Genomic DNA, 23,766 nt, shown 5'->3' with positions numbered 1-23,766 from the left:
ACTCCGCTGAAGAGGCCGTAGGAGAAATATCTGCACGAGCAAAACTCCCAGCGTCTGGAAATATAATAAAGTAAATGAGCTTGTCTCTGCTGTAATCACAAGGAATAAAAGAAGCAGTACAGGATGGAGGGATATACGAGACGGGAGGGAGAAAGAAAGGACAGAGGAAGATCAAACACAGAGGGATGAGAGAGGAGGAAACCAGGAGAGGTGAGAGAGAGAGAAAAGCACCAAGGCGAGAGGGCTGGATTAGATCCAACCTCCGATTCTAGTGAGAGGCGTCTAATCCCTCTCCATGAACCAAAAGCTCACTCGCTGCTCGTTTCCACCCACGTTAACCACCCCCCCCCCCCCCCCCCCCCCCCCCCGCTCTGCTGCCACTCGTCATTTACAAAATGTGTTTGTCAGGACGCTGTGGCCTTTAACCCCCGCTGAGCTCACCTGTTGTTTGTTATAATGACACTATCATAGCTTCAGAGGTCTCCGCCGGATTGTAAACGGCTCTCTCAGTAAAAATGCACGGACAGTAATGAAAGCGTTCACGCAAATGTGTGAGTGAACAAATGTAAATGCGTAGCAGAGACCAGCTCCGGTAGCTTCTGAGCTCTGAACCAAATGGAAGTGGAGGTTTTTATAGCAGACCTAATGAAGCTTTGCAGGGAGCTCGAGATAAAGCAGAGCCTGGCGAGATGAATCTTTCATCAGTTTCACTAGAAGGGAGTCGCCCGCTCAGAGGAATCCAGCCGGCCTCTGTCTCAGTTTGGCTGCCGGGTTTCAAAATAGCAGAGGAAGGAGCTACCTTGATGGCCACGAACACTTTGTTCAAGGTTTCCCAGGGTGCACCTGGACCAGAACTTTATTCTCACCAACGTGGCTTCATAACTTGTGCAATTACACAGTTTCTATTTTGTTTGGTTCAAGCTACATTTGGACATTTGGTTTGTGGCGTTGTTTTGAAGTTGGTATGTTTGTGAACCGCGGCTTCTTCGTAGAACATGAGCTCAGCATGTTTATTGAACAGGTTTTGGTCGATCCTTCGTGATTTTGACAGCAGGGAGCCAAAACAAATCAGATTCCAGTCCATGTAACCTTATCTTAGCATCTGCATGGATTCGTCCACACTCCTCAAATTTATCATCTGCAGTGTTCACAAAAAGAAATAGCTTAATACGATCAGCCCAGAATGCACTTCACCCCTAATTGATTACATTTTGTTTATGCTTTGCTTTCCCTCTATCTGCCGGATAACGACATTATTTTCTATGTGCTAGAAGTATGATAAAATAACATATCTACATTGCTATAATGAGAGGCTGCTGTCTTTGAGGACACAATTCAAACTTGGAAAAAGACAAAAACACATTTTTAACCCAAGTCAAGTGTGAATTATAAATCAGATTCTGATTATTATTTATTAATTTAGGTTGTGATTTATTCCATTGGGAGCCAGTTTTCACTTTGTTTTAAAATAGTCTAAAAACTTTTCTTTTGTAAGCTCCAAGTTGTTTTTTGACAGAATACAGTGCTTTCACCTCATCTTACACCTCGTCATACGTCCACTTTTCATGTAACCATCACTTCATATTGAAAGCTATACCATAATCAAGTTCATTTTTATGATCATAAACTTTTAAAATCTCAACACTATGAAACAACTAGTAGATGAATTGATGAATCAGTAAACAGCAAAAATGTCGATGATTCTCGAGTTCCAACGTTACAAATGTGATGACTTTTTAAATGGAAAAGATATTGTAATTTGAATATATTTTGGTCGGACAAAAGAAACATACTGAAGATTTCATTTTATGGGAAATCGTTAAGTATTTTTTAGACTAAACAATTAACAGATGTATTAACTTTTTTATTTTCTTGTTTAATCAGTAACACAAATAATCGTTATTTGAAACCCTACAAAGATTAAAAACAAATGAAATAGGAGTTGGTGAAAGTAATTGACAGCTGCCATGTATTTTATTTGCATACAATACAACTTGCATAATAACTGTATACTGTACAATAAGACTTTGTGTTTAATTTGTTAATTAAAGAGATACAAGAGCAAAATCATCACAGCTAACAAACTGCGATGTGTGACCGCTAATCCTCCCAGCAGCCCCTCTGGGTGTCCGTGGAGACAAAGGCGATTAATGCCGCGGATTACACGATTTAACAGAAGAGTTGCAGCCTCCGCCTTCACTGACTGAATACAATAAACACACATGTCCATCTATGTGTCGATCGTCTATGAGGAGCAGCAGAAACACGCACAAACATTTACATACACCACATACTATGTAAACTTTTAAGAGTTTGATCAGAAGAGCTACAACAAGCAGAGCTAATCAGAGTTATCCGTATATGATTTTATGTTTGCTTATCTTCGTTCAGCTTGTTATCTTTGTGTAACTTTATATTTGTGTCCTCCAGTGTATTGAGAGTGACTGAAAACCGAGTAAAACTATCTTTTGTGTGTCGACATATCTTTTTCATTAAAAGCCAAAGTTGCCAAATATTAAATGTGGTCAAAATGCAAGAAGTCATACGAGACCTCAGCTCTAATAAAATAGTACTAAAATTGATAAAATTCTTATTTATATCAGAAAATATCTCGTCAAAGTTAGCAAACACTTTGTCTACCTCTCCAGACATTTGACGCCAGCTTTCAGTATTAATAGAGTACGACACCTCCACTCTGACCTGTTTCAGTAAGTAGAGACCAATGCATTCGCCTGAATCTAACGGCATGAGAGCAGAGCGAAGTGAAAACCAACGAGGATCTCGGGCGATATTGTGAAGAACACGCCGTCTACGACGCACAGCTTGACGCTTCAGTACAGCTTGACAGCGACACTCGCCCCTATTGTCTCTGTTCAGTGATGTTTATGTTTTTGAGTCTTTCCATTATTTGATAGAATTCCTTTACAGTTTTTGTTCTCATGGCAGTAGTTTGCACAGAGTGGCAGGGGAACAAGGATGTGTCTGTTATGAAGCAGTGAGTGTAATCAGTTGGACATCCTGTGGTTGTTATTGAAGCAGAGCTGTTGAGATGACTGACCTTTGTAAAGGCTGCGCTGAGGCTGCATGAGCTATTCAGGAATATCATGTATCATACCGTCCATGAGAAGCCAATAACCTCGTCCCCGTGGGAGATTAAAGCCCTTTTTCTTCTTCTAATAAACGTCACACAAAACAGGTCCGATTGACAATGAGGCTGCCTGGAGGGCGGTGAGACGAGTGATGAGTGTTGAAGGGCGCACAAAGCACTTTTCCCACTATGGTGCTGAAAAGAAAACGGATTTCTACTGAAGCTCGGTTTTAACCTTTCCCTTCTCTGCCAGACAAGCACATACTCCGTCTCTTCTACTTGGTCCAGTCACCGCTGTGACTTTGACACTCGGGCGTTCCCTCTTCTAGCCGGTAATGTTCTAAACCTGCGAATCTGAACCTCATCTGCAGCGGCTGCACTCGCTCTAAATCAATTTGGAAAGAAAAAGCCATGTGAAATTGCAAAAATGTATCTTTGTTAGGCCGTGCGTGACACTCATTCAGATGGCATCTTCATCTTGCTGCTATATAAAGACAGCGCAGCATAATACCTGCACTGTGAAGATATATTCGTTATATTTCAGTCAAATTCTTTACATCTGGTGATTCAATAATGAAATCCACTTTGCGAGCTGTGTGAAGCCTCTCTTTGTTTATGATATACTAGATATCAAGTCGATATCAAGCAGTTTGCAAATCCTGTTTAATACAGTTTAACACATAAAATGAACAAACAGTGATGAGGATCCCCTAAAAGAGGACTCCGTGAATAAACGATGTGCAGTTTAAAAAACTAAATATCAAAATCAATGCGTACTGCAGGAACTGGAATGGGAGCGGAGCAAATCTTACAGACGAGCGCTGCTTGCTGCTAGACGCTGTTAATGCTGCTGGTGTCACAACTGAAGCTTATTTTACGTCCTCAACTATTTTAAGTTGCTTAACCACCCCGACCTCCTACACACAAAGACTTTCTCTAGAAAGTGGCGTGTTACCTGTGCACCATTTGTGATATCAAGCTGCCAAGTCTTTACCTCCGTCTCTTCCTCTTTTACACTTTCTGCAGATTCTACATTTTCTCAAGCAAAGTCAAACAAACACAGGACTTTCACCAAGGAGACCGCTGTTTCCGTTTGAAACTAAAAGTCAACTGTTGACGTACTTACGTATGTAACTTAATTTACGTAACAAACATACTTATTCAAACCCAAACCTTGATGTTTTCCCAAACCTAACCAAGTAGTTTTGTTTGAATTCACAACATTAACAACATGTTTAAAACTGTGACGTGTTGGGACGGAGAACGGGGCATTAAATGTGTAGCCGTGACACGCGAACGGTCCTTAAAAGTGGCGTCTTATTTAAACGCCTTCCCATTAGAACACACTGCAGACGGACAAATAAAACCACAAGGAGAAATAATTCACTCTCTTAGAAGAGGAAGGACAGAAAGATGGATCGATATATCGATTAGTAAATAGATGCATAAATGATAGTTGGGTGGAAAGATTTAAAGATAAACAGATGAAGTTGGAAGATGATTGTCATGCTGTCTGTGCTGTATTTACTGACGGCAGTGTGGCTGGAACTAAAAGGGGGAAACAATTCCAATCAACTTGCTCCAGAAGCCAGCAGCCGAATCGACTCTGATATTCCCCCTCCTAAGCCCCGGCAGTTGTCTGTGACACCGTTGCTAACAGGCTTATTACAAATATAAATAAATAAGTAAGGAATTAAGCCTGGCCATGGGGATACACTTCCACACCACAAAAACTTCCTTCAGCCCTGCTCCGCTTGTAAGGCACAACAAAGCAGACAGACGGTCAGGGATTTATTTTTTATTTTCCTGAACAGAAGGTTGTGAACAGAAGCTGTTGCCAACTACGTAGACGCTCCCTCACAAAGTTATCTGGGGACACGCACTGAAAACGGGACAGGGCTTTATGTAAAGAATTAAATTCAGCAGGAGTTGTAACACTGATGTTTGGCCTCTTCGTCGCTTTAGTGACATCAAGGTGCCCTCATTTTTTACACTCCTGTGTAATAATGCACAACATTTTCATAAAGATACTATTATTTAAAGCTGATACAATCAATATGTTTGTATTTACAATGGATCAAATGACCACATGTGTGAGATCTCTACAGTTTCCGTCAGCTCTACGGAGTGTTTTGGCGTCTTTCGGCTCATAGTTTTGGTTTTACAGCCTGCAACTTTAACTGGTTCAGTCTCACCACTCGCATCAGCGTTGTTTCCAGATACAGCAGTTGGTGACTAGCTGGTGAACAAAGTGGAACATTTTGCCGCTAAGGAGCCAGATATTTCCCTCAGGAGTGTGTGAGAGCAAAAACAAGCCTAGATCAATGCTAATGTTGCTCTGGATCTCCTGCATGTGTATGAAGGCGACTGATGACTAAGACGTTCGACTTATCAACTTATCTTTTGTGTTTACAGTTTCTTACCGCAGCCCCCAAATCACCAAAATACCATTAAATGCAGATTTGATCCTCACACTTTAGTGAGTGTGCCGACAGCAAAGTATAGTTTTTACAGTTTATTCAACAGAAGTCAGGCAGGTCTTCTTCTTAAACACAAGACGCAACTCTGGTTTGTTTGGAATAAACAGAATAGTAACCGAGCAGAAGAAAGGAAATTTGAAAGGAAATTTGAACTTAAATTTGAATGAAAAGAGAAGTCAAGCGGAGTACCACCTCCGCTTTTTGGCAGCATTTAGAGCTCTGCGACCAAATTGAATATGTGTAATTAAACAGAAGATTTCAGCGTTAATAACTGCATATGTCACGGCAGTATGTTTAGCCTTTTGACACCTTCTGGAGGTGTCATGGCGGCCTCAGGCTGTGATCAGACACGAGGCTCTTCTCAATGTCGAGCAACAGAAGGAGCTGAATCCTTGCCAGGGATATTTCGTCATCCTTGTTGCTATGCAACGAAAAAGTCTTTCAGTATTTTGGGATAATGGCTTTTTTTTTTGGGGGGGTGTTTTCTAGAAAAGTCTTTACTGGAGTGAAACAAAAGGAGACAAACAAGAAAGATGGAGAGATGAGAATTGTGCAACTACAGTAAAGTCCTTAACATTATTCACATACTTTAAACAGCTGCATAGTTTACCAGCAATACAAACTGTATTACTGCATTTACAAACAACAAAAAACATGTATCTTAACCTCGGCTCTGTCGATTTTGACCACTGTGGGAGTGATGAAGAGACTACTGCCGTGGTTACTGTTGTCTTTTCAATGTGACTTTTATGATATAAAACTCAGCTGTGTCCCATAGACACTTCTTATATCATCAGAAGCTTTATGGTCTGTTTGACTCTAAATGGAACATAATTTACTAAATGAACATCATGCTGTATTGAAGAAGACTTGAAACTAGAGATTGAGACCATAAACTCATGTTTACATTGTTTACTGAGGTAATAAATCAAGAGAGAAGTAGAGTCATTTTCTCATAGACTTCTATACAACCAGAGGAGTCGCCCCCTGCTGGACAGTAGAGAGAATGCAGCTTTAAGACACTTCAGCATTGGCTTCACTCTTCATGACCGGAGCTTGCAGCCTGCTGTGTCCTCACTTGACACTTCAATGCAACCTGCCTGATCAGATATCGATCGTATATATATTGGCCGTATAGTGGCTGTAAAACAGTGGATAAACACATTTGGTTTCCGATAAATTCTTCCCACTGAAAGTCCTCCGTCGTTTTGTTATTTAAAATGTTTTTATTTGAAGCAGCAAAATCAGGAAATGTTGGGTTTCCCTTCTGTCTCTCGTTGGGAGAGAATAAAAATATCTAATTGAGATTATTTTGACTGTCATTTTCAATATTGGAGGGGAATAATGCTTTCTACATTAATATTCTCATTTCTGTTGAAAAACATGTTAAAGTGATGATGGTGTGATTTTTGTGGGGATCCGTCACAAACAAAGATGTTTTCTTCAGTCTGTAGATTATTATGTGTAGGCCCTCACATTAACCTGAGAGTACTTGGTTTATTTGGTCATAAACATTAACAAATAGGGAGTGTGAACTCTGATTTGGTGGGTTTTTCCTCCACTAGATTGATGGTTTCATCAGATCCGGTTTTGCTAAATGTCTTCCAGTGAATGTTAGTGACTTGACATTTAACTGAAATGTTTCTGATAAAGGACAGCAGGCAGGCCTGTGTGTGTGTGTGTGTGTCTCCTGACTGTTCGTATCAGAGATAACTTCCCATGAGCTTAGTGCAAAAACACCTCAGCACAAGGTAAACACTCTTGTTACCATAGAATCTGTAACTATGGAGAGAGAATCAGGCTCAGCTTTACACAACCAACAGACAGGAGGACACACACACACACACACACACACACAGACTTACACAACTACAAAGTGGAAAGGAATTTCATTTAAAACTGTTAATCTTTTACCTTGATGACTTGGTAACAGTGTGACTACCGGTGACATTTGCAGGATCAAGTTGAGAGAGTGAGAGAGAGATGTTGAGAGAGTGAGAGAGTGCCTCCTTCTTTTGTACCTACGATGGTGTAACTAATAAGAACGGTATTAGTTGGTCTTAACCTGTATCAGAAAGTTATCCCTCACATTTCAGTCGGTTTTGTCCTCAGCCTTTTGTTAGATATTAATGTTAATGCATCACACGAGACGTTTTCCATCTGTGTACATACAGTAAATGTATGCGAGTGGGTGTATGAAGAGCACTTTGTTGAGTGCTGGAGTCTGACACTCCGCTTAACTCTGTTTCCACACAGGAGCCACATGAGTAGCACACACATAACAACCTAACATCCTCGTCTCTTATCTGCTCACATGCGTGTTGTTGTGCTGTAAATACAATCCGGTCTGCAGATTTAGTATGTAAATAAACTTGACAGCCTCCCCTCAAGTGGAAATCACATTGATGGGTAGAAATGCATGACAGAGGGAGAGGCACAGACACACACAGACACACACACACAGATAAAAATAAATCTGGGCGACATGGCAACAGACGGTAATAAAGAATGATATGTTGCACAGGGACTTCAATCTGCAGTCTTATCCACTGACTCCTGTGAATCCTGTGTACCGAGGCTCTGAATGATAAACACGAAGTGGACCGATATGCCCGCATAGATGAGTAAAGTGTAGTCTGCTGTGTGTCACACTGTGTAGTTCAGTAGGATCATTAGTATTCTGCAGACGGCTGTTCATAAGAGTACTAGTAAAGATTAATCTGTTCAGTTCAGAAAGTACAATGAAGAAGTGATGCTCTGGTCTCGTTACATATTTATCTACGTTGACATTTGTTTTGTATTCTGTTTCAGGCTTCCGGCTCCTCGGTGCTGATTGAAGTGGACTGGACAACTTGTTACATCTTGAGAACACTGAGACGAACATCATCCAGGTTTAACAGGTAAACGTGGGACGCCTACACACTGTTCTATCGGGACATACCATAGTTTACCTTTATGTCTCAGAGCTCAGATTCATGCTTACGGTGTTCCTCATGGAATGCGAGAAATCCAGTAAATCAACATTTTTAGAAGCCATATCGCTCAGCCAAACACTCACCAGATCATAGTTTTCTCCTAACTATTGAATGGTGAGCTTTCTAAAGCTCTCTACTCTTAACCGTTAGGCTAAGAAGTTATTTAGGAGTCCAAGGACAAAAGGCCAAGCAGTCTGGTCAGTGCGCTGACTTCCGGACAGACAGCCAAGAGGATTGTGTCTGCGGTGTGGCCTCTGCAGGTAAACAACGTCCCAGATTACCACCAGATAATCGAGGCTGAAGCAAGGTTGCGAAGGTGACAATGACGGACAGGAAGTGTGTCCTGCAGACCAATCCGAGGAGACAATCTAACATCTTACCGCCGACAGTTAACGTGAGGAAAGGAGACGTGTTATTAGATTGTCTAAAGCAGAACTTCCTCAACAGGACCGCACAAAAAAAGCTAATTTTAGCCTTTTAGATGGTGTTATTATCACACATACTTGTATTGTGCAAAAGACGGAGAAGCTTTTGTGCTTTTCTTGTACTAAATAGTGTAAACTAGACAGTCGCTGGTTTAATTCCCTGGTCCAACAATCAACAGTCGGTCATCACTTTGCTAAAAGATTAATTAGATTAATTAATAATGGGCACACTGAGTATTGGTGCATCTAGTTTTAAGTTGTGATCCCATTCAAATAAAGGAGAAGTATCAGATGCGGTGGCGAAAAGTATCTTCTCTGAAAAGCAGTGCCGTTATTGATGAACTCAAACGGCACTCATCGTTTCTCGTGTGATGAAGTCAACCAGGGCTGTTTGGGAATGACCCTAAACACCTTATCATCAATGTTACCTTTGCTCGACGGAGCACATCTTGACACGCAGCTTGTCATTGTGAGCTACATCACGTGACACAGCCATGTTCCTCCTCTCCAGGGGAAGCGTCTGTTCACCTCTGAGTGACGGCTACAAACATCTTGTAAAGAGGTATGACGAGCGTCACCCCCCCCCCCCCCCCCCCCCTTATCACCACACATCTGCAATTTCAACTCGGCACGTCCCCGGAGTCGACTGGCAGCGGGCACCACTGCACCCGCCAATGAAGCGGAAAGAGGGGACACAGGACGCATGACTTGCCGTCCATTGAGCAGGACTGAGCCGCTCGCCTCTCCTGCTTGGCTTACCAGGCCTGACCCAAATATGACGTCCCCCGAATGAGACACGGCTTGAGCAGCACCCAGGGAAGTGGCAACTCTTACACCAACGCACCGACTCTATTTATTTCTTTTCTCTCTCCTCTGTCTTGGTTCTTTAAATAAGCTGATCTTCGCAGCCTTTTCTCGCTCCAGCGATCTTTTGATTTTGGCCTCTACCTGTCTACCGCCTGGCTTTGCCACTTTTCTCCGTCAGATAGCTGTGAGCTTAAGCTAATGGCGGCATTATAATATTACCTTGAAATGTCTCAAACTTTCGACAATCTTAATGCCATGGCTCTTATCTCCCACTTACTTAGTGTGCTGATATGCCAGCTCCTGGTGAAGCAAGCTGTCTAAATGAGATGCAACACTTTCCTCTGTGGCTTGTTAAGTCTATTGATCTGCCGCTTCCCCTTTTTACTGTGAGAAAGCACTTCAACACTGAAGCTCCGTGGCACAGTGAACGGCCTGTCACTGTTTAGATGTGTCATGCAAAACAGTGTGATGGAGTAATGCGGTGCTGCTTGAGTGTCTTAGTAAATGTTGACCAAAGCTTTATCGGTAAGAGAAGCACGTCCAATTATAAAAGCTTTTGTTTCAAGCACTTTCTGTCCCTTCACAAACACTTCATAACCACTGTGTAGTCATTTGAAAGCAAACAAAGGTCTTTGAGTCTGGAACAAAGCTCGTCTTAGGTTCTCTTTTGAAGGAAAACTGTGGCAGTAAAAATAAAATATTTTTAAAAAAAGGAAACAGTAGTACTGGCAAAGTAAAGGCCCAGACACCAAACCGACATCTAAGGACTGGCGGTAATGAAAGCTAATTATCGCGGCGCCTCTAGTCGCATGTGTCTTAGCCAACAAGTTGCACTTGGACACACCGCAAAGACTACAGCCAGGTGATTATGCAATAAAGAAAACATTCATAATAATATCATATTTCATTTCTGCCAATAGATCCCCTAAATACTACACAGTGTACCTTTAAGCTGAACAGTGAAGAGTGATTCCACCGCCAACTCAACATTCTTGAGAATAACAAATGAGTTGGCCGGGTGGCAGAAAGCTACAGTAACTGACCTGTTTATTATAGTACACCGATATTATCTAAAATAGCCAACGTCTTCTTCAACAGTTGCAAAATGCTAGAGGTGTTTGCTTCACAGAGCTGGTGAGGCATTGCAATACAATCCAGGACGTCCAGTTGTATGAGGTAGCAGGAGATCTGTGGTTTAAAGGCTTGTGAGAGGCACAACATGCTGTTTATGTGACTACAGAGGGATTTTACAGCTCATGCACTGATGTTACACACATCTGAACTCTTGACTCTTTGATGGTCTCATTACTAAACAAGCTAGCTTGAGAGCCATGGCACTCGTAAAGAAACGTTTGATGATCCCACAAACAATAACGAGCTCAGAAGTAGTGGTTCATGTAAATGGAGACATAATAGCTTAATGGACTGTAATTGCTAAATAAAACTACCACAGATTTAACGGATCCATAGTTTAGGACGAGTCCTCAGTCCATCTTAACTCTCCAATGAACCTTTGAGATGCTCAGCTTTGGCCTGTCTGTAGCCGTCTCCATCATTACATCAATATCTTTAAGCACAGGCATGTGTCGGTAACATCGTGCTCATTTTAGGGAACGATAATGTGTCATCAGGTGTTCTTGGGATCGTTAGTGTTTTGTATTATTTAAATGACTGAATAACCATTTTGGATTGAAGCGCTTCGTTCACAGCTGGCCACATCGTCTGGCTGGCTGAGCCTTCAGAAAGACTAATCCCAGATTTGTGGATCCATTTCAGGAGTAACAACATGTAGCCGAAGGCTATTTTGATATCTTTTCCCAGGACTGTAGCTGCGGGCGAGGAATTAAAGAGCCGTACAATGTTTCTTTTTGTGTTCTGATTATGCAGCGTGATGTTCTCCCACAAAGCCCGGGCAGCCGCAGCTTAAATGTGAAAGAAGCCGGCGTGCGACGAGAGCGTTACCGGTTTATATCTTTCAACCTGCGAGAAAAAACCCTGAAAAGCATTTCTCTCGCAACGACCAGCCGAATGCAACACAGCGTCCCATTTATTCTAAAACACAATAACACAGATAATTAGAAGATTATCATCCCCCACCACACAAGGTTTTTATGACAATAACACACATCAACATGTGCAAGCTGCAAATAATTTTATCTATCGATTAATCTGATATTTTGTGATCAATTTATCAAACGTTTAGACGATATAACAGCCCATCACACACATAGGACTTCATATTGAATTTTCTGTTGGTTCCACAGTCCAAAATACAAATATATTAAATTCACAATGATAGAAAACATCGTAACAAATCATCACATTTATGATGCTGGACGTTTTGCCGATTTTGCTTAATGAGTTGAACAATTCATTATCAATTCTGCTGATGGACTCATTGATTTAGTTCGGCTTTATGAATCTACTTCACGAATGTACACACGAGGGAAAAACGGAGACTGTAGGATAATTACCCAAATCTTGAGTTCCTGGTGAGTTTTCCACCACAACAAAGGAAAAAAAAGATAAAAGTTTGACATGATATAGATAAAAATACATGATATAATAAGTTAGTAATAAAATACAGGAAGTCAAAGTTTTGAATCACCATCTCATCTCAGTTTTGACTCCTCATGAGTATTGTTTTTGTCTACCATAGCCTTTAATAAATATCTCATTCTGTGAGAAATTAAGTTTTGAGATCAGAGGTTTCTGCCACACACACACACACACACACACACACACACACACACACACACACACTCACTCGTATACTGTTGCTATCCAACCATTAGTCGATACAAGAGGATGTTTGGGGCGAATATAAACAAGTAAAACGCAAAGTATCAGAATGGCCTGCACCGTGTAATCCTACTGAGGTGCAGAAATCCATTCATCGTGCACGCCGCACTTCATCTGCAGTCGAGTTTCATGAAATTTCACGAGATTATCCTGATGCCAAACGCACAGAAATGGTTTTTGAATCTTCAACTAGAGCGCGTCAGAAGCCAGCAGTAAATGATTTAATAGTAGTGAATGTGTGTTGTTTGAATGATAAGCAGAGCATCGGAGCGTAGAGTTTATCCAGCATTTCTCGGGTATGTATTTTGTACCACTTAATAATATATCTGTAAATATGAGCAGTAAGATAATGTGTGTCGGTTCTGTACGCTTTCACCTGCGACGGCCTCCTCACCTCTGTGCAGCAGTGACACATTGCCTCGAGTGATCAGCTGGCTTTATGTCGCAGGCCAGTGTGCCCGTTAGTGGTGCCGAGGGCCGTCACTGTCAGTGCAATGACATGACTGCATGTGGCGGCTCTAAAACACTGCAGAGGAACCACACACGTCGCTCTCTCTGTCGGGAAGATGCTACTACAGTATGACTGGGTCATGCTTGTGAAGATGCAACATTCATAATCAGTTTATTTATAGAGGGGGTTTATGGGTTTGCTTGGATTAACAATTGCAGATCTTAAATGCATGTTATTTGTTTATATCACACATGTCAGGATTGGTGAAAGATCACGATGTCTGGTTGGTTTGATACATAATTAGATGTCATATTAACCGGCCTTTTTTGCGCTTCTCATCATTTTCTAGTTTAGTAACAGATGGAAGCTGAGAGAAGTTTAAAATATTGAGGACATCCAGACATATTTGTGCCGTCGGCCTCAGGGCAGCGATCCAATCCCTCAGAACAATGGGAAGCAGCAACATGGTCCCATTTTCAGGATGTGTGGACGACCAACACGCTTAAACACCAGCAAACATTTGAGACAAAAATGTAAAAAAAAAAAAAACATCAGGGTTTGATCATTAATGGGAACGTAAATATTTTCCATGTGTGTCGTCTCTTGTTGGCCATATTTCAGCCGGCCTGAAGACAAAAACATGAAAGTATAATATGCATTGACAATGTTTTAATATTAAGAAGCGAGACTGTCCTCTCAAGACAAACGTCTAAGGAGCTGTTTGTTTCCCCGTTTCCAACTGACAGTCAATGCTGCTTTATTTTGACAAAGACCACAACTGTCCCCAAACCTTAACCATATTGTTGTTATTGTAACATTCTTTTATAATGCACAGCTGCAGCTTTACTTGTTATGCATAGGAAGTATCCACCCACACCAGTGAGCAATAGGCAGTGGAAGTGCAACACAGTGTTGGTCATTCAAATATGAACAAGAATACCTCACAGCATTGCAGTCTGCAGCTGTAACTCTACAGTCTAACTCCAAGAGGACGGCCTGAGGGCCAGAGTGAAACTTTTGGGTTTTGTTTCCAAAGTAAGAAAATCACATTTACACTGAAACTTATATCAGCCCTGGAACCACATAACCCTGACCCGATAATAAGGTGTAGAAGTGTGCGGACGGCAGAGATTACAGATTAAAAAAAAGATATTAAAAGAGCATCGGCCAATTGTATATTCATGGATGTTGTGATGATGCAAGAGCCAGCATTGCTGCGCTGAAATGAGTGTAAACTAATTAATTATTTAACTTTATGGAAATCACTAAGGTTTAAACTTCTGATTGCATTTGCTAATTCTCTGCAGAAAAAAAGCTTAATTATGGACGGGAAACCTCAGTAACACGTTTCATTTTTTCATGCGCAATTCTATTGAGTTACTGAAGCCATTTTGAAGAGAGACAAGTGTGAGGCTCAGTTCAGGATTTCGGCTTTCTGTTACCACCATGATAACTTGTAACGTACGACCTCAAAGGCCTACACACAGTTATGCAGTGTCTTTTTGTCCCCTTGTGTTTGTTTTCCCCCTCCAGAGGGCTCTTGTGTGTCTGAATGCACTTTTAAAGTCTTCTTAAACTGCCGATGCCATCTGCAACAAGCTGTCCACAGACTGCGAGTGTGTCTATATGCACAGTTCAACCTGACCCGACCTTTTAACCCTCATGCACCTTAAGCAACTGAGCTCCCGCCGCACCAACAAGAACATCCTACTCAGCAGGACACGTACACATAACTTTGCAACAAGGTGATCTTGACTGAGATGTACACGCCTTTATAGAAATATATATATATATATATATATATATATATATATATAATAGAAAAACCAAACACCAGCTCATCTTTACAGTACACACGGTTCTGCAAGTCATTGCTATCCGCTTGCTTTTGATATTGTAAAAGGAGAAGTGATTCAGATCTGCCAGAAAATGTGTTGATTGCAAATGTAAGCCCTTTTTGGGGGATCACCACAGCATCTAATGGTAATCTCCACAGATGTGCTCGCTGCCGGAGAAATCTCTAATTAGGAAAATGTTTGTAACTGGCTGAAAAATACTGAGTCATGACTGCGTTTCCCTCTTCCGACACTATCAACACTCCCACCGTTAAAAGATTTCCCCGTCCTCCACTGAGATGTTAAAAGCGCACGGTCAGCAGCACGGCGGCGCTCAGCGCGTTGCTCAAGGACACTTCAGCAGAGCAGATGCTTGCTGTCGTGGCGCTCGAGCGCCGACCTTCCGGTTGAAGGACGCTCTCTTTAATCACTTTACCGCCGTAGAGTAGAGGAACGGCGCCCGCAGCATCAACCATCATCCACACGCGCTACGACTGACCCGCCTGGTCTCTCCCGATTCATTATCCATCACCAGGTTGTTTTATTCTGGCTGTCTGGTGCAGTCAAAGGGAGCTGCGTTCACCTCTAAAGTGAAGTGAAATCCTGACAACCTTCCCCTCATCGTGAAAGAACTCTTATTTTGCTCCCAAATAAACATGTTGCCGAGTGTACAATGCTGCTAAAATCACTGTTTGTTTCCGTTTGTCTTCACCATCACTCGGCGGTTCTTGATATTTCTGCTTCGGCTGTAAAGTGCCAAAAGGCGCCGTGTGCAGACTAATCCACTGACAGTGATTCGCCACGCTCGTAATTTGGTTCTTGTTCAGTGTAATGGGCTATAATGATGTTAATATGCTTTTTGCAAAAGATTATGAGTAAAATTATGATATAAAGTTGTAATTTGGAGAAAGTACACTGTACGAGTGTAAACAACAATTAGTGTTATTGTTTTGGATTCTTTAATAAACCTGAGTCTTTGGTTAATTGATCCATTCTGGGGTTTACTTGGAGGCCACGTTAAGTTGCAATAGACAACTTTTCAAACTACAAACTGTTGCGTTGCTCTCAAACAATGTTCACACTTTGTGATCGGTCTGATTAATATGTATTTATTACCCGGAAACATTTTTTTTTACGTCCCTAAATAAAGACGCGTGATGCCTCTAAATGTTAGAGGCATCACGCGTCCCTTCAAACCTCACAACTTTGTGGCGGTCCACTATTCATTCTGTGAAATACCCATTTAGTAGTTAAACAGTACATATTTTTAGTCAACCTTAACGATTTTGTGTGATTTAGCAACATCGGATTGCGAAATGTTCAATGTTTACTATCTAGGAAGGGAGGGAACTTTAATTCAGCAGCAGAAAACATTTGAGGTTTCAGGTTTGAATCTGAATTAAATCTGAATAGACAGAAGCTTCACTCTTATTCACATATTTCTCCCTTTGAACATGAAAGACATCAAACCAAAACAACGTCTTCTACTTTGTAATTCCAGTGAATCTTTGATGCACATCACGAAGAGCTTCGTGCATTATGGGGCCAAAGCCCCATAATGCACCTGGATTCCCTTTTGATGAGCGTTAAATAACAATCATGGCCTGAGATTGTTTCACCTCACTGGTGCAGCGAGGCTTATTTATTGTGAACCAAAGCGCACCACGACGGCTGCCGTCTTGAATTAGTGCCAGACTTTCAGCCTCTGCCGTCTGTAGGTGTGGTGTCTCCTCGAGCAGAGGGAATACAGTCGCTAATGAGAAAATGCTTCCAACAGGGATCTGCTGCATGACGGTGGCTGGCAGCAGCTCCCAAGCCGCGCTCCCCCACCGGCGTGAAATGATACTATTCAAAGTGCAGAAGGAGCTTAAAGCACCTCTGTAAGTGATGGCTGATTAATTCAGAGACTTGGAAAAGTAAAAGTAAAGTTTAGTGTTTTTATTTGTTAGTTTGGGGAGAGTCGTGGATGAGGACTTTAAATTCCTCGTAGCTAAAGGTGACTGATGTGTGTCCACCTGAAGTCATGTTTTAGTCTTTGGTCATTATGTTGTCCCTCGTGGTGCGACGAGGACAAACAGGATCACCAGATACAACCAAAGTTACAGCAATCAGCTGTCTCCCTCCTTGTATTTTCAACTTTCATCCGCACCCACTGCATGGGTGAATTAATAAATAATCGGCAAATAGGAATTTAAAGAGGTTCCCAGCTAAACATCTTTCCATTCTGTTCTCGGACATTATAATTTATGTTGCAGAATTCTCTACCTAAGAGATTTACTAGAAGAGAATAACGATGCGACTGTCTCTCGGCCATCGTGGCTCGATCCCTAAATGTCCGGTCATGTTTGAATGAAGCTGTAATGAAGATTCAGGTAACAGACACCAAAGTCTAGATGAAAAAACAAATAACAGCACTTATTCAGCTTGTTGAAACCTGCAATGTTTTGTATTTAATTTCTGCAAAGCGCTAATGATCCTGTACATCAGTATTGGCAATTAGCAGTTGTGTGTTGGTGAGAGTTTGTGTAGGAGGGAGGGAGTGAGGGATTGTGGGTAGGTGTTATCCACACGGCAGCCAAAAGCCGTTGAAATCGGTAAAAGCGAACACGTCACTGTTCATTTGCTCGGCGTGGGCGTCGGTTGAAGACGTTCGATGCCTCTCTAATAACGCCTCCCACGAGCTCGGAGCCGGCTTGATGCAGAGAATGAACGCGTCGGTCGACTGCATCAAACATTCACGAGATTATAAAGACGTTTCACAATGTGAGATGTCACGCAGCGACTGTGGAGAATGTGGTGATGGGGCGTTGCTAATTACACACCGACGGAGACGGTTACAACAATATGTCAGGCCGAGATTGACAGCTCGTTGGTTCCTGACTTTGTCAGAATATGTTCCTTTTACCGCGAGTCTCATCCGTCCAGGTAGTGTTGAGGTGTGGAGATGTTGTAGGCGGTTAATACTGAACACTGAGCTCCATGTCTGTGGTGCTTAAACCTCCTAAACCTTACTTGTTGGTTTGTTTTTATGTTTTCTACCATATTACATGGTCTTTATCAGAACTTTGGGTTTGCTCTAATATCATAGATCTGTTGACGTGCAATCTCTGGAGGATTTTGAGTTGGTATTTTGTCTAAAAACAATATTCGTAAGGAGACGGTGCAGTTGAGTTTTTGAAATGTAAAGTTTGGAGCTTTAGGAAATCAACAACAATGTAGATAATTGTTCAGATAATTGATGCGTTTGCTTTTTTAAATTTAATATCTGTGGATTATGTTGATGTTATGCGAGATAACAGTCTGTTGGTTGATCGATCCAGCTGGAGATGTCGCTCTGGTGCTCTGTGATGTATTCTTCACTATTTTCTGACATTTTATAGACTCAACAATAATGATAATAATTGATAATGACAATAAGTTGTTGCCATAATTTCACAATAATGTCAAACGGATCTGTTCACAGTGAGATTTGAGCGTTTTTATCTCTGTACTCGTAAAGAATCCTTTTTTTTTTTTTGACTGTCAGAACGACTGACGATAAGATGAACATCTCTTGTTAAGAACAATTTTTGCGCTTTTTTCCCCCTCAAGGATTCAGTGATTCATTAGTTAAATGTGTGCTGGAAGAGGCTAACACTGTAGTTAACCACAGGCTGAAGTGAAGAGACACCCACATCCGCACCACCTCCAGTCACAAACCACTCGAGAGCAAACTGTTCGCCCATTCTTTTTCTTCACTTGTCTTAAAGATTTTACACAGATGTTACGCATGTTTCCCAACCAACGGCGCGGTGCAGAGGGACTTCCTGTTACGCGTTCTTATGGAAATGACAAGCTCTGCAAGTCCCACAGGGTTTACTGCAGACCTGTATTCATCCAGACAGACCTGACAGATCTCTGGATGCACCGTGCTAAATATCCACGCGTTCACTGCTGCTATTAACCCCAAAATAATAACGCTTTCTAATCAAAGCAATGACACAACCAGAGCGTTGGTCTGCTGAACCACTGCCTTCAAACCAACAGTTTCCACATGATTTCCGTCCTTTCCTTCTTGCATCATGTGGCGGTTTTGCACCCATGAATGAGTTCACTTCGCTGGGCAGAGGTCTGCTCTGTGGGATTAGGCCACGAGCCCCCGAGTGCTGGTGACAAACTGGAAACGAAAAGGCCAACAACATATGGAGCAGTGGTTTATGGGATTACCCAATTAACAAGGTGACTCAGAGAGCTGCTAATCTGCAAAATGCTCAGACAGAGTATGGACGCAGACTGTGACGCATGGAGAGGAGCCGCATCTCTTCAGCATCCGAGACCCATGAAGACGCATCCCTCGTGTGTGTGTGGTACCACTCCGGGTGTTTGGGGTCAGACACTCACTCACGCAAAAATATGGTGTGCAAAGACGTCCACAGAGCACGTGATGCTGTCAGCGAGGGGTTCATTAATTGTAATTATCGTGACATAAAGTGCGGCCGCAGGCAGAAACACCACCTTCCGGAGCGCTGTCAGCTCTGCGCGCAAATCAAAACGCGCGCGTGGCACGGATGTGCGTGATGCAACAAATGCGCGAGTGGACACCTTTTTCGAGACAGGAGACAAACCGGATATCATCGGTTAGAACGGGCGCTGTCAATCACAATCACGAGAACTAATTAAAATACATTTGCACCCAGAGTCTCTGTGTGCGGATAACCAATCAGTCCCATTAGGGATCCGCTCTCATACAGGTCTGAGTGGTAAATCCGATACATGCGCGAGAGATACTAGTCTGTAGTAACAGTTAAACACGAGTTAACCAATTAAATGTTTCCAAAAGTGACATTTTACAATCGCATCCCCTACAAATGTCACGCTGCTGCCGGTCTCTGCCGGATCCGCCGGGGATCTGGTCTCTCTGCTGCCCCTGAGAGACTGGATGAGGGCGCTTACCTTGCGGGAAAGCGTTGGGTTGCACCACGTAGAGGAAAGCGTGCACCATGTGGAACAGGATCCCTATCGGTCCCGGTTCGTAATGGGCCAGAGTCTCGTAAACTCCCGCAGGCACATAACCGAAATCCAACTTTCCCGGGGGTGGCAGTCTCCGCAGCTCCGGCTCTTGTTGGAGTTCTCCGGACGCCAAAAACACCCACAGCAGCAGGAGGATGCCGGTCTTCCACATCGCGCTGAAAGGAAACCTACAGACTCTCCGTCAGAACTGAGGTGAGAGAGCCAAAGAGCTGGAGGACGAGTGCCTGGGTTCTTGTCTCGAGAGTAGAAAGTGTCCCGGTGGATGGACCGCAGCTTTTTTTAAGTCCTGCTGCCCGCGGAGGGACTCAGTCTGAGCATCGTTGCCCGCGGTCTGAGGCTTCCAGACGGACGCAAACCGGGTTGATCTTCTCCGCCCGTCTCCGGTCTTCGATGCGTTCGGTCCCACCGAGATGAGCGCGCCTGTCGCTTCCACTCCAGCATCTGTGCGCACGGAGCTGCGCTGCGTCACGGGAGCGAGCGGGCGGGCGGGTGGGTGGGAGCGTGCGTGCGCGCGCGCGCGCGCGCCTCCGTCGCATCCATACGGGGAGGACTGGTCCCGAGAGAAGCGCTCCTCCTGCCGGGGAGAGGAGGGTGGAGCTCAGGGAAATAGGGCAATGTTGTATCTCAATATCTGATGCACAAGTTCAATGTACATAATGATGAAAGAAGTATTCAGAGCCAGTACTTCAGTCGCAATACCACCGTGTACAAATGTAACGCCTCCAGTCATAATTTCACCCAAGTAAGCGTGAAAGTATTACCATATATAAATACTCCCTATGGAGACAGAACGCCCCTTTCAGAGTGTTATACTATCATATAATATTATGTATTAGTACCACTGATGCATGTGAGCAGCATGGTCGAGGTGAAGGTTATTTAATTTGAGCTGTTAGTTATTTTAATCTATAAAATTGTGTAGTATTTAATACGCTGATCATGTTTTACAAATCTGCAAAGTAACTGCAGATGTTATATAAATGGAATATAAAGTACATTATTTCCAGCTGAAATGTAGTTGAGTAGAAGTAGCACAAAATGGCGATATGATTCTTGAGTTAATGTACTTCGTTACTTTCCACCAATTGTTTTACTTTATGGAGTATCTCCATATAATACTTGTACTTCACTACATCTCAGAGGGAAATAATGTACTTTATACTCTGCTACATTTATCTCACAGCTGTATTTACTTTATAAATCTATACAGTTCCTCTCCTGCTTCACTGTATTGCACCTTCTGAAACACGTCCCTCAGCTGTAACATCCGTCTCTCCTGCAACAGGTGCTCTCTGTCCTCAAGACTTTGACCCACCCAGAGGGCAGACAGAGGATACCTGAGGTGCAGCCCAGATGGGAGATGCGATTGGTGGAGCAGCGATCAGGTGGGCTCTGCTTTTGTCTCTCTGCACAATAACATCGTTGTCCTCTCCGCGGAGCACATGGGGCCCCCGGCTCCTGGAGACAATGGGGCCTCCTGTTTGTGGACCTTTGATCAGTGATGGTGAGGAGCACCTTTCTTCACTGATCACACACTCCTTAGACCTGATGGGACGTTTAGCTGGACAGACACTCAATTCACTGAAGGGGGAAACAATGTGGTATGTTGAGGACTTTGTTAAAACGTTATATATCAGCCTTCGACTCACAATGTGATTTTGTTGTATAAATCAGGTATCAATAAAGTTTTTAAAACATGGTTGTGGGGACAAAAAAGCAACAATCGGGCATTTTGGAAGACAGGAGAAATAAATCATCCTATTTTTTTTATTATTTGGGTTACAGTAGTGGAAAACAAAACTGAAGTTTGGGGAAAATTGTGTTAACAAAACTGATATTTTTCAAGTAATTATGTGCAGTTATGACATGCTTTTGTTTCCCCAATACTGTACCCCAAAGGAACCCAGTATTTACAACAGAATGATAATACAAAGAGTAAAAATAGATTCTCCTTTCCTCTAAAATGGCTATTTGTTCCCCATAGTCTTGTTTTCTTCCTCTGTACCTACATTTATGTAGCTGTAGGAAGCAGCAAGTATCTTATTAGTACCTAATTCATACAACACAATTATGCTGTAAAGCGTGGGCTGTGTTATAGAGCGTAACCAGGATTTCCTTAAAGAACTCTGATATAAATAAGTGTAATAATGCATCAAAAACTTGCCAGTTCTCCCTCCTCATATTTAATTAGTCCCGTGTATGCTGCTGATATCTTTACTCTCCTCCATTTATTTCACGCCTCTTTTTTAGTCTCGTCAATTTGTTGTCTTTTTGAAGTCGAGATCTGTCTAAGCCCTGTGTCAGAATGAACCATCATGTCATCTTCAACGTCTGGGTGACGTTCTGGACCCTCTCCAACTACTGCTACTACTACAACTACTACTGCTACGACTACAACTACTGCTGCGACTACAACTACTGCTGCTACGACTACTGTCGTCCTGTTAGGAAGCTCGTCTCAGTCTCCAGCAGTTATAAGCAGATTAGCCCTCTTAAGAATGTCTGCAGATTTACTCTACCTGACCTTAAACCAGCAGCAGATATGGTGGCGCTCGTCCTCAACAGAAGTGAGGTCATCAACTTACGGGCAGGGATATAAAAAAATAAATAATAAAAAGCTCCTGTAAGCTTTAACATTGTCAGTGTATTCGGTTTGCTTCCATTAGGAGGAAATCTAGATTAATTTAGTTTGACAAAATCCCAACTCTGTGTCTTTAACTAAGCTTTTTACCATATCACATGTGAAAAAAGTAACATTTCACATGCAAAAATCACATTGTTTGTGTTCACTAGAAAGGACGGACTGTCTAAGCAGATGAGACTTTTTATATATAACAATAACAATACAGGCGTAAACACCTGGACTAAATTACATTTTGTAGTTTTCCATATAGTAGCTTCCAATTTATTTTTGTATAAGAAGTAAAAATTCAGTTTGTAATTTTTCTTCAAGCTTTACAGACTTGTGCAAAAGAAACTTGTATGTCAAGGATCCAGACAAATAAATAACTAATCTCAGAATCTGGGGAAGTGAATCAAACGAGCTGCACTTAAGTGACACGTAGTCGTAGTTTCACATCTGTAGAAAGTTTGTCTCATCATGACTCCAAATCAGGAAGCCGGCTCAAACAGCAGGAAGTCTGAGGCTCAAAATAAACCCTAGAGAAACAGACGAGAGAGCAGCAAGGAGGACGGACAGATATCTTCTAATAATTGTACTGCTTATTGTTCCAGTAAAACAACACTCGTAAAAAACAAACTTTTATTAATACAAAAGGGGGCATTTTCATACAGTATCGAGGTAGCAATTAAATAAGGACCCAAACTGAAGAAACAAAGCAGGCAGTGTGCTGGACCAGCTTGCATAAGAAGACTTCGGACTCGTCTCCGTGAACCCAGCTCGGTCCAGTTGTGGTTCAAGTTCAGTAGAATATGAGGCTCCACTTTACATCACGACTCCTTTCAATGTACAGCAGTATCAGATGTGCGATTGTGTCAATTAGATATTTGGCTGCTGGAACTTTATGTCCCGATATTGAATTGTTAAGAATATTATATTTTGCACTCAATTACGTACAGACGAAAGCTGGCAGATATATCTGATCAGTGACCGATTGCATTTATAGATTTATTTTTTTTTTTTATGATTTCAGATTATGATTTGTTATTGTGTATGAAGCGATTAGAAAGATGTCCCCTAAGCAAGAAGAGAATAATTTTATTAAGCAACGACACGTTTTCTTCGTTCCTAGTTTTAAATGAACCTCTGAAACACGTCTGGCTGGTAGAAGCAGCAGATTTAGTGTCGGCAGTCGGCAGCGTTTTACCGGCAGCTTCTGTTAATGTTGTGCACCGACGGCTTCCTTTAATGAACAGTCCTTTAGCCGCTGAAG

General features: G+C 42.2%; 1 protein-coding gene across 1 annotated transcript in view; it reads right to left on the bottom strand.

Moving 5' to 3' along the window:
• The window catches only part of prom1a (prominin 1a), a 60,345-nt gene extending 40,321 nt beyond the window's left edge, over positions 1 to 20,024 (bottom strand). The window contains exon 1 of the mRNA XM_076105237.1: positions 19,796 to 20,024. Within this exon, the coding sequence (XP_075961352.1) occupies positions 19,796 to 20,024 (229 nt within the window). The remainder of the gene's footprint in view (positions 1 to 19,795) is intronic.
• Between the last annotated feature and the right edge of the window lie 3,742 nt (positions 20,025 to 23,766).

The sequence above is a fragment of the Anarhichas minor genome, unplaced genomic scaffold, assembly GCF_050575085.1.
Source record: "Anarhichas minor isolate MPS153535 unplaced genomic scaffold, ASM5057508v1 ptg000031l, whole genome shotgun sequence".
Classification (NCBI taxonomy): domain Eukaryota; kingdom Metazoa; phylum Chordata; class Actinopteri; order Perciformes; family Anarhichadidae; genus Anarhichas; species Anarhichas minor.
The sequence above is the reverse complement of the archived record's forward strand: the minus strand, read 5'-3'. Positions and strand labels throughout refer to the sequence as shown.